The sequence below is a fragment of the Pundamilia nyererei genome, unplaced genomic scaffold (genome assembly GCF_000239375.1).
Source record: "Pundamilia nyererei isolate P.nyererei 1_Seehausen unplaced genomic scaffold, PunNye1.0 scaffold00312, whole genome shotgun sequence".
In the NCBI taxonomy this organism is placed as follows: domain Eukaryota; kingdom Metazoa; phylum Chordata; class Actinopteri; order Cichliformes; family Cichlidae; genus Pundamilia; species Pundamilia nyererei.
In genome coordinates, this window is record NW_005187713.1 from 411,073 (window position 1) to 423,196 (window position 12,124).

The window sequence follows — 12,124 nt, forward strand, 5'->3', positions numbered from 1 at the left end:
CTTTATTCTCTGATTAAACATTGTAAGGTCCATAGGAATTTTCCATATGGCACGACTGGGTCACTGAATGGTTTGACAAGTATCAAAACGTTGTAACTCAAATACTAATCTTCACAGTACCAGTTCGCCTTCTATTGATGTGAGATTTTTGAGTTCCAGGACCAGTTTGAGAGCCTCAGGGTCCTCAGGGACCAAAACAACAAACATAATCTTGCTAATAAGTACTACTTTCCACCAACAGTGAAGGACAAGTCTCTACCCTAAGCCACCAAAACAATAATAAATAAAAGTATAAGCTCACAGCTAACAAGACTACCATAATCCGCCAACTCTATGACTGCACTTACACGAATCTCTCCAGACAATACACAGATCTAAATTGCAGACCTTTGCTGGGATCAGCGAAGGTCTAGTAGATGTCTGGGAACTAGTAGATGTCAGCTGTTTCAAGAAGTTTAAAAGTCTGCTATCAACCAACGATCCAATCCAGAGAAAGCAAACTCATTGAAAGAGCCAATCATATGATTCCAACTGTGTCTGCATCATACAAAAACGTTCAAACACAGAGCCTAAAGGTAGGAGAGAGAGACCTGCACACACACACAGACAGTAATGGGAGGAAAGATAATATTACCAAATGATGTATGTACAAAACCCCCCAAAATGACACAAAACAAAACCAAATACACCCTCTGAGTTAATAGTTGTTGTTTTTTAACTTCTTTAGCATTTTTACCTTAGTATCAGTCTCAGTATTATTACAGTGCTAGTGATCACCTCTGTCTGAGACTTCTTGAAGAGCAAGTCTTTTGTGTTCTTGACTTTTATGAAGATACAGTGGCAGAAAGCCACAGAAAGCAGGGGCAGATCTCTGCAATGATGAAAATGCAACACCTTTGTTGGTTTAAGAGCTTTGCATATGCGCAGAGCAGGGCAGGAGAAATCACTGAGCAATAACAAAAGGAGGGTTTATGTGAGAGTCTGGGTGTGTCCCACTGAGAGTGGGAGGTCCACTGCAAGTTTCAGGAAGAGTTCAACACCGGAGCTGTGTGATTCACAGCAAAGTACGTGAGGTGAAGGAGCGCACCGCTCGAGGTCAAAGGAAAACATGAGTGAGTTGTACCTGTTTTAACATAATCTTAGTGCTAGTTTCTTATCAAATGTTAGGAACTTTATCCATGCTGACACTACAGGAGGTGTAGACAGACAGATGTCTGGAATTGACGGTACCTGACTTTTTACTTGCCTACTTTAAATCTACATATGTTAAAAAAAACATTTTAGATTTGGGTTAAACTGAAACAGTGCAGATGTCGTGACGTATAGAGGTTGTTTGTCGTAGCAGATTTGGTGGAAAAGTTCATTTGGCTCATGCCTAAGCCAAACGTATGATGCAGGTGCAGAAGGTCCAGAATATCTGCATTCCTCAGATAGTTTCTCACCCACAACAGGACACAGTGACACTGTTGCAGACAGTTCCTTGTTTGTGGTGATACTTTCTCACTGGATGTCACATAACTGTTAACTGGAAAAAGTGTCTTCCTGGCTTTGTCTTACTTTGTTTTGAGGACAAGCTGTGGATCAGTTTAGGCCTTATTTTTGTTTGACACCTGTACTAGATTTAAAGTGGCGGTCAATTTTTTTTGCTTGTAATCAGGAATTCTAATTTCATTTTTACTGTTTGGTGCTTTGAACAATCAGTTTTTGAATTTGAGGTAACAGCAACAGCAAAATTAGGGAGTGTATTCTGGAAGTTGGACATTGGACAAAAAAAAGTGAGGGTGGGAGATGATTCCACTGCCTCCCCATCCACTGCAGTTTATTATCTTAGATGAATAAGAAAATGGTGAATTGCATTTTTTTTTATATAGAAACCTCAGAAATTCTAATCAGTTTACAAAAACACAAAAAAAGTAGAATACTTGAATTAGCCCTTTTCCCCTACCTCTGAATGGAAATTTACCACCTCCTGACATAAGCCTCAGACAGATATACAGAGGTCAAAAAAAGAGAAAGAAATTATCAGCCAATCACTAAATGTCAGGTTTATGTCACAGCTGCACTAAATGATACTGCACTGTACTGATAATGAACAGAATCATTTTTAATGTTTCTGTACTGTTTAATCCACCAGTTTGTGCAAGACCTTTAATAGAAATATCTTTCATGTTAAAATATATTATCCATGAATTTTATATTTTACTGTTATACAAAAAAGCAGAAAAAAGTAAAATAAATTCGAATTTTTTAAATGTATTTATTTATCCAATTACAGTTATTGACAGGTATTACTGAACATTTTAAATTGATTTCTAAAATATTTGTGTCTTCTAGTTTTTGTGACAGGTGGGCAATTTATTGAGCACTGTAGATCTTTCAGGTCACGATACAAAATGACCTCATTACACATATAATTTTGTCTCATCTCCTCTGTGGCTCCTTTTGCCCTAATTCGACTGCTCCAAGTTCATTTTTATCCAATAAGGACGGATAAACCAGATACGAAGTCGACAAAAACAACTTAAACCTAACCAAATCATTTTTAGGATTTAAAATGATGTAATATGTAAAGTCTCCAGAGAAAAGCTGTCACTTATAAGAAGATTAAACTGCTGTCCTCAGGTCCCTTCCTAGTGAGTTTCACAGCTGTTTCTATGCAGGTTTCTGTCTAGGCTTCCACACGACTCAAGTGAGTCACGTGCCACATATCTTTAAAAAAAAAAGAAGAAGATGAAAGTCAAATGTTAAGATCTGCTTTAAACGGTGTCTGTACTGACTGTTCTAATTATATTATAAATACACATGTACTAAGTCTCTCACACTTCCTTCTGTCTTCCAGGCTTTAATTCTCTCTCTGAGGAGCAGTTCACTTGCTCCATCTGTCTGGAGATATTTGTGGAGCCCGTCTCCACACCATGCGGCCACAGCTTTTGCAAGGCCTGTCTACAGGGCTATTGGAACCACAGCAAGAAGTTCCTGTGCCCAATGTGCAAAAAGAGCTACTCTAGAAAGCCTGAGATGAGCGTCAACAGGGTCCTGGCTGAAATATCCTCCCAGTTTCAGGGGCTAGTGGTGGCTAAAAGCACCGCCTCTCACGGATCCAGATGGAATTTGAGCTCAGATACGGGCGAGAGCAGCTCGCCAGTGAAGGATACCGGAGAGTTTGCCCAGCCTGGGGATGTTTCTTGTGATGCTTGTATTGGAAGGAAGTTAAAGGCGCTGAAATCTTGTGTGAACTGCCCTGGTTCTTTCTGCGAGTCCCACCTCAGGCATCATAAGAAGGTGGGTTTGTTAAATGTTAATTAATTAAATAACCTAAAAGCAAATATTTCTGTAAATTTTAAGAGCAACTGTATTTATGTCTCTGTACCACTCATGCCCATACTGTCCTCCAGGTAAGGGCCATGATGTCTCATCGTCTGATTGAACCAACTTTCCACCTGGAAGACAAAATTTGTAAGAAACACGAACGTCTCCTGGATGTGTACTGCCGGACCGACCACATGTGCATCTGCTCTGCCTGTGCCGATGCCACACACAAATCCCATGAGATTGTCTCCATTGACCATGAATTTAAGAAGAAGATGGTCAGTATCCCTGTATGACAAGATCATTAAAATGACTCCTGAGATATTTTTATGATATAAAAGCAGGAACATTTTGGTAAGACACACCTCTGGTTTTTTTGTCTCACAGGGTAACATGGGAAAGAAGAGATCAGAGCTGAAACATTTGATCAAGGAGAGAGCCAAGAAACTTGACGAGATCAAACAGTCCATCAAGGTCATAAAGGTAAGTCTAATAAAAACCTGCATGTGACATCATGGTTAAGCTACTAAGAAACAGAGATTAACTTAACAATTTTAAGTATTCGAGCCTTCATCGAACTAGCTTTGAACATCCAGACATCACAAAAATAATAGATTATAACATAAACATCGGTCATTGGTTATGGTAAACATTCAGCCAACATTTCCAGTATTGGTCAGTATCGACATTTGGCTGACTGATCGACAGTCAGTGCTAAGAACTGTTTTTATGTCATTTTTGTCTAGTTTTCTATTCAGTAAAGAGTCAAGAATCCTTTTGAATCCTTTGAATCCAAATTAAAAAAGCAAATCGTGGATTTGCCTGTTTGTGACCACCTGGTCACAAACAGCGTCCACAACAATTAAGCTTTTTACGATGATCTACACTGTTAAAAACTTGTACATATGCAATCTACTGTTTCAATATGAATTTTCCATACAACAAATGTTTCCCATTTCTAACCCTAACAGTGTACAATCTTCCAGTTTATAATTGCACACATTTTGTGCTGAAACCTTTTAAGTTATAGTTTCATTACAATTGAAAACCTAAATTTAATCCAAAGCTACAATAATATGCAAATACTCCTCAGCTACTCACTGACCTCGTGGTTTTGGTATGTGTGACACACACAGCATCTGTTGGGATTTTTCTTTTCAGGAATGCATTAACATGTACAGCTGTTTGTCTTCAGAACTTAAGCTGGACACTGATCATTTAAAATCAAACTGAAACATTTTTTTAATCAGAATCAACTATGCAGTTGTGAATAATCTATTGTCTTCTATTTTGTGCTGTGTCATTATAACTCTAAATCTAAAACTCCACTCACGTTTTGTTATCTCAGAAAGATTTCAAGCTGAATTCTTAAGCGTCGCACCAGTGCGGCATTTCCAAAGGCATCTTATCAGAAGTGGCTGATACAAACAGGCCAGTCCTTTTACACTTGTACATGTATTTGAGAAACAGCCTAATCGTTGCTGTTGTAAATATGTTTAAAGTGCATTTTAAATATTTGCCAGTCTGCTCTCATATAATGTTTTTCTTTAGCTGAAGCTCAAAAGCCTTATTTGCACTTTAAGCAGCTTTGTGATCCAGAAAAAGCTGTTGCTCAAGGGCAGCTGTAAGATGACCAGCAGCAGTTTATTAAAAGCCAACAGACACTTAAGTTTTACCCCTAATAACGTAGATTCATCTTTATTAGTCATCAAAGCAAGGTGAGGCAACTAAAAGACCTATGCTCCAGTACAAGCAGGACATATTTGAGGTGGGATGCCACCCACATCTCATACCTCTCATGCTCTGCAGTAGCAGATAAGGTGGAGCACTAATGTCATTTGTTTTTGTCTTGTGTACACACTCAGATCCATGTCTGAGGCCGTCCAACCAGTGAGACCAGTGTAAACATTTACATTTAGTTTCTCACACACACCCTGTTTCCAGCCACAGCCTCCCTGCAGTAAAATGCTGCTTTGGAATAAGAAATGAAAAGATAACAAGCCTGAGTGGTTTTCCAGGACAATTACACTAATAATGCTGGGAGTGTAACAGGTTTTACCAGGGTAACACTAAATATATCAGTTGTCCTATGTTTAGGTTTTCACATCTTGTCACATCTGGGTAGTTTTGAATTTGATGACACATATGCAAAACATTCATGAGTGAAATTTCCTGGTTTCAGTGTTACTCTTGGTTTCCTCTTTCTGGAAACCTTTTTCCCCACAGTTCCCTCTGTGTTTACTGTACAAACACATGGACTCGTGTCCAGCTACATGCTGCTGACAGACTAAACAACACATTGAATTTATTGAGTAAGTTTAACATGCATGTAACTTATCAGTTTGAGATGGAAAATCTGGTGGTTTCAGCGTCTAATGGAAGATGTAACCTGTCAATCCAGTTAGACAAGTGGCGCGCAAAGACACTTAAGAGGCAACTGACTAAGTAAACATCTGGGTTTTGGTTGTTTTTTTTTAAACTGCAGTACTTACATGTTAATTTGCTAGAATCATTATGGTAGTTTTATTTAATGCCTCCAATTCTGTCAATCATTACGTCAAACAAATAGAGACTCATATAGAAATATATATACAACAATCAACACTTTAGGCCAAAGGTGAGTGTGGACAAGAGTCTCATTAAAAAAAGGAACATTTAAACAAGAAACCTTTGATATAAAATGACATTTTATCAGGACTTTAAAAAGTCTACAACTTCATGCTAGCATTAAATGTGCAGGACAATAGTAATAATAAAGATAATGCTGTGTTAGCGTGTGATAAATAAAGGAGCTATTCCACATTTAGTGTCAGTAAGTAAAATTTCCAGAGGTTTGCTCCAGGTATGTAAAAATCTGTATGTTACATAAAGATGTTTATGCAATACTTCTCTCTTATCACTCTAACTGCCTAAATAAGGTGCAATTACTCATGTCAAACCCTGACCTTTGAAGAGAACAAACAAATAAAGATGCCAGTCATCTAAATTGCAACATGAGAGTTGTTCTGTGGAAAGTCGTAATTGTGAGTGGAAACCAAGTTCATTTAATGGGGAACTTAGTTTTTCTTGTCAAAGATTTAAAGGTGCAGAATAACATGCTGTGAAGCTCCACGTGTAAAACAACAGTTAAGATCCTACAAGGACACACCGGCCAAAGGGTCTGCAGACAGAAAGTGACTCCCAAAGTGAGCCTTGGTGATTAAGTGAACCTTTGAGGCGTTTCACCTCAAACAAATGACACATTTTAATGTTTAAATGAAATGGGACCCTATGCTCTTGTCATTGGGAAGAAAAAAAGAGTTCAAATGGAGCGATGCTATCAGGGAGCAAAAAGAAGGGTGTGGATGGAAAATCATTTTCAACAAAAAAAAAGTGCAACAATAAAAGGAAATAATTCAGCATAAGCTGACTTCACATGTGAAATCAGGTTCGGACACTCTCTAAAATTTCCTACACAACATGAGGTCCTAAAAATGTAGGGTGGTGTCTAGGTAGAGAACACAGAAGGTGGCATGTATGATGCATACTCACAGCAACTGTTCCCCACACAAACATATGTCTATTCAAGCCAATATAACTGGAACTTTGTGCAAAAGAGCTGCCATTTTAAAGGCTAATGTCTGATGCGGCTGCATCAAACATTTGCATTTTCATGTGTTTCTCAGAGTTGTGGCTCAAGTTAATCTCAAAGATCCTGCATTCCCACAATGCAGTTTATGTAATGTTTGTATAGAATGTTCTCTACCTCATTAACGCCACGTACAAGACAATAAATAACTTCTTCCACAGGATTAGCACTATCTCAACCTGTCCTCCAAGCTCCCCTGTAAAAGGAGCTGTGTTACTCAGTAACTTCTAGACTCTGGTTAATCTGTAAGAACTTTGTTGCTAAGAATACGCAGGCATTCCTCCTTAAACCCGGTCTTCGGTCTTGAACACGATCTCATCTGGACTCTGAGCTTTTCTCATGTTCACACTGGTAACACTGGCCATGTGGCGCTCACATTCACAGGCCAGTGCTCAGAAGGAGTTGGAGGAAAGCTGGCAGGTGTACGCAGAGCTGCAGCGTCTGGTGGAGCAGAGTCAGGCGGAGCTGGTTGAGCTGATAGCCACGAGGCAACGTGAGGCAGAGCGTCACGCCCAGGAAATGGCCAGGGGTTTGGAGAATGAACTCAGCCAACTGAGGAGGAGGAGCAATGAGCTAGAAGTCCATGCACAGACGCACGACAAAGTGCTTTTCCTTCAGGTACTACAGAGCTCCATGTGGGTCTAACACACTGGCATGCAGACAGGTCCAGGTCTTGAGACAGTATCTTCACGCTTTGGATGCTTTGGATGCTAACTTTATTTTTCTGTACTAATTATAGCTAGCCTTTAAAGTTCTTGCTTTTCCAGCTTGGCCTACATACTGAAAACACAATTACTGTGCATTTGGAGCAGAGCATTTTATTAGAAGGCTAAAGACTTAACAGAATAAGCTGTGCTATTCACAATAATGGAAATCTCACAGGCATCTAAAACACAAGACTTTCTACCCTTATGATTTCACCAGAAAAGCCTGAACAATATCATATGGATCGTATTATACTGAACATATCTCTGTTTTCCTGTTCTGAAAACTGTATACACACTTTACTTTTAATTGCAAAGCCAATTATTTACCTCTGTGGCTGCACCAGCTGTGTTTGCTCAGAGATTTTGAGACACAACATCAAAAGCCTCCATGAGCAGACCGAGCCTGTTATAGCCATTTCCCCATGTGAATGAATAGATGTCTTTGAAGTTGCTACTTTAGAGGTTTTCTACATAGCATCAATAGAAGTGAAGGCATGAAGCCTCGAATACCCAGACACATCAAAGCTGAGAGTAAGCAGACCAGTGCATCTCTTTTTGATAGACAGGGAATTTACTTACCACATTTGGACAATGCCCTCTACTGAGTGCTCTCTTCTTTTCCCGTCAGAGCAATAATGTGTCTCTGCTCTGTGTTTCCCATTAACAAAATTAAATAGGACAGCACTGAGCACACTGTTGGCGTCATATTTAGTGTGTTCTTTTCATTGTAAACTTTACAGACTTCATTTCCTTTGACGCACCGTTCATCTTACCTTGCATGACCTCTCTATTTCACGTAGAACCTGACATCACTGTCACCCCTACCCGAGCCCACTGATTGGTCAGCGGTCAGCATCAATACTGACCTTTATCTGGGAACCATCCGGTCTTCGGTCAGCAGCCTCATTGATAAGTTCCAGGATGAGCTTAAAAGAATATATGGGAAAGGTAAGGCAGCTAGCCAAACTTGTGACCTAATGCACTTATGCAGCTATTAAAACCATTGTATTTGAGAAAAACTGTACAAAACAACTAGTGCTGCAGCATTACCATGCCTACAATGCTAGAAGCAGAGCATGGTTTACATATAGACTTACCACTTTATTAGGTGCTTACTTAGACTTACTTAGACTTAGATCCTCCCGTGACGATCGGTGCATCGGGCGACAAGAGAACGCCATCGAACTCGGTCCATCGCGGCGGTTACTGTTTCATCCCATGACAGTTCAACCGAACGTAATTCTTCAAGGAAAGTACTCCTCCACGTTATTTTGGGTGTTCCTTGCCGTCTCTTTCCATTCCTTGGGTTCCACAGAAATGTGATGCGGGCGGGTCTGTGGAAATATTATCATTGTTAGGTGCACCGGTTCAAATACTCATTAATTGAAAATACCCAATTAGCCAATCACATGTCAGCTGAGCTTCAAACCATGAAGATCAAAATGGGGAAGCGACTTGCAACTTGGTTAATGCTGCCAGATGCGCTCAATATTAGTACAGCTGATCTACAGTCATCTCTACAGTTTACAGAGAAAAGTCTGAAAAGGAGAAATTATCCAGTGAGCAGCAATTATCTGGGAGAAATGGCTTGTGCCTGTTGATGTCAGCGGAGAATGATCGGACTGCCTTTAGCTTATAGGAAGGCAACAGCAACAAAAAAAACACTCATTACAAACAAGGTTTGCAGAAGAGCATGTCTGAGTAGCAACAAGTCAAACCTTGAAGCCAGTAGCGGTTTTTGATACGGGTGACACGGGCGGTTGCCCGGGGAGGCATAGGGGTGGGGGATGGCATCACGGGCATGGGCAAAAAAAATAAAAAATGCTCATACTCATGCTGCCCCGACGTCATGCCAGCGCATATTGGGAATGCCATAGGCACCGATCGATTTTCTATCGGCCATTTGCTGGGAGTAAGGGCGCCCTCGTTTGCGAGGTGCGCCTGCTGCTTGCGGCACAGAGAGGAGAGGGTGGGGCGGCGGGGGAGTTTCTGGTGGCTGGAGCAGCATTTAATAACTCACAATAACTCGTCAGCCAAACAGGCTAGGACCGCCACTGCTTGAAGCAGAAGACCATACCAAGTCCATGTGGCTATGACTGACACAGGCTCATCAAAATTAGACAACAGAAAACTGGAAAAAATGTTGCCTAAACTGATAAGTCATGATTTCAGAGTGTAGGTGCAAACAATATGAACGCATGGATCTTAGCCCTTTAGTTCCAACAGAGCATCATTTAAACCCTAGTGCATATCATGCAGGGCTAGATACATTTAAATAAATACCTTACATAATATTAGCACATATTCAGCAAAATCTTTTCTTAATCCTTTTTCTGAAAGCACTTTTAAAAATGAGCGATCTGAAATGGCTCATGTTTTATGTATTAAATGCAAATCAACATGTCTGCAATCATTTGGAAGAGTGTTTTGAAAAATGTTCATAGTCACGATGAGTATTTTCCATTCTGCGTACGCTGCATACAGTTCCGCAGCTTCAAGTACCCCTTTAAACTGAAAATCAAACTCGCAGCAGGCTTTGCTGGGATCCCTGCATGGGATAATGAATGCAAAGTTCTAGTACAATCCATCCTCCCTTGTCTAATACAAACCACACATCCTGTGCAAAATCCAAATCGGTGATATGTAGGTCACTGTACGCACACTTTGGAATGGAAAAGTGACTCATCATCGCGCCACACTCACACGGTCACACATGCAAGACGGTTGGACAGATGGAGATAGTGTTGATGCCGCAGATCATCCACTTGGGATCGCTGGAAGAGGCAGCTGACTGACAGCGGCACATGCATCGAGCATTTAGAGCTCTGGTTCAGATCTGTGTGTTTACCACCCACACGTGCCATCTGCTGTGACTTTGACACTCTCTCTCTCTCTCTCTCTCTCTCTCTCAGAGCTCCGGAAGGTGCAGAACTACGCATGTGAGTAACACTTCTACTGTGTTAGCTGGGTGACATCCATGGTTTGTAGCTATAATTCTTCTAGGGAGCACATTCGTGCCACTTGTACATAAGGGTGTTAAAGGAAAGCAGGAGGCCTCTCTTGAGTAAATGATGATGCTCATTTCTTCTAAATGCCCACAAAATGGAAGTAATTCTTCACAGCAGAGATGGGATTGCTCCCGTAGCATGTTGCCATTTTACAGACACCCTTGTGGCATGTTCAGGAATAAGGAGCCCATTATTTTTTTTTTTTTAGCAGAAGTGGCAATAAATAATGCAGATTTTTCTCCCTGTCTCATATTCTGCTCCTTCCTTTTCAGCTGAGGTGATTCTGGACCCTGCCACAGCCCAGAGGAACCTGACTGTGACTGATGATGGTCAGCAGGTGAGGTATGAAGAGCGCAAATCCACTCACTGTGAGGGTCCAAAGCGCTTCAGCCCGGCCCTCTTTGTCTTGGGCCGGGAGGGGATCAGCACGGGGCGACACTACTGGGAGGTGGACGTATCGCGAAAGACGGCCTGGACGCTCGGCGTGGCCCGCGCTTCTGCCCGACGCAAGGGTGAGATCAAGCTGAGTCCCGAGGGTGGGTACTGGTGCCTGTGGCTGAAGAACGGGGAGGTGAAAGTGCTGGCGTCGCCCCGCTTGCCTCTAGTGCTGCCTTCCCAACCCAGTAAAGTAGGAATCTTTCTGGATTACGAAGGAGGCCAGATTTCTTTCTATGATGTGAAGGCTCGTCTGCATATCTACAGTTTTATCGATAGCTTCAGTGAGAACCTGTACCCGATCTTCAGCCCCTGTCTCGCCCAGGAGGGGAAGAATAATGCCCCACTCATCATAACCCATGTTAAACACAGCTGAGGGTATAGTCAGTCGGCATTAGGTTATGCATTCTCTTTATATATAAAACATCTTTTTTATACACACCACCATCACTTTCTCAGCACAATACTGGCTATTTTCTGAGGTAAATTCTTTATTGACTGATACATGTATTATAATGGTACATTTACAATTTATTTAAATGTAGGCAGTTTTTTCTTTGCACTATCATCTGTTAACTCAAACTTGGATTACAGTAAAGAAGAAATATGTAGTGATGTGAAAACATGTGAAGGACAATAAATCATTCTTTTTTTGCTTCTTACTTGATGATAGATGAGTTTGACTAAAGCTGGCACTTTCCCTACTCTGTAAGTCTTTGTGTAACTGCAACTCTAAGGCTCAGAGAGCCAAGTAATGAAGTTAAGAGATGCAAACTTCGTTTCTAGTGATTTAGACTTTGCCTGGGGAATCGAATCAAGGTTTCTTGTACTTGTACCTACCTATTGTAATTAAGACTGTATCCTATGGACATTATTGTAAAAACTAATATAGACACATTAAGTGGGGATAGCATGGGGGGACCAGTGCAATCATTTTACAGCTTTAGTTACTGTAACTATTTTTCACATCAAAAGTAATATAAAACACAGTTATCTACTTTTTTCATATAACAGAATCTGTATTAATGTTGTATATA

The 12,124-nt window shown here is 40.7% G+C and overlaps 1 protein-coding gene across 1 annotated transcript; it reads left to right on the forward strand.

Annotated features, from left to right (window-relative positions):
• Positions 1-1,049: 1,049 nt before the first annotated feature.
• btr12 (bloodthirsty-related gene family, member 12) lies at positions 1,050-12,086 on the forward strand. The gene is made up of 8 exons (XM_005751456.1): positions 1,050-1,112; positions 2,840-3,282; positions 3,396-3,587; positions 3,697-3,792; positions 7,322-7,555; positions 8,445-8,592; positions 10,557-10,583; positions 10,925-12,086. The coding sequence occupies exons 1-8, from the start codon at positions 1,109-1,111 to the stop codon at positions 11,461-11,463; spliced, it is 1,683 nt and encodes a 560-aa protein (XP_005751513.1). The 5' UTR covers positions 1,050-1,108; the 3' UTR covers positions 11,464-12,086.
• Positions 12,087-12,124: the final 38 nt, after the last annotated feature.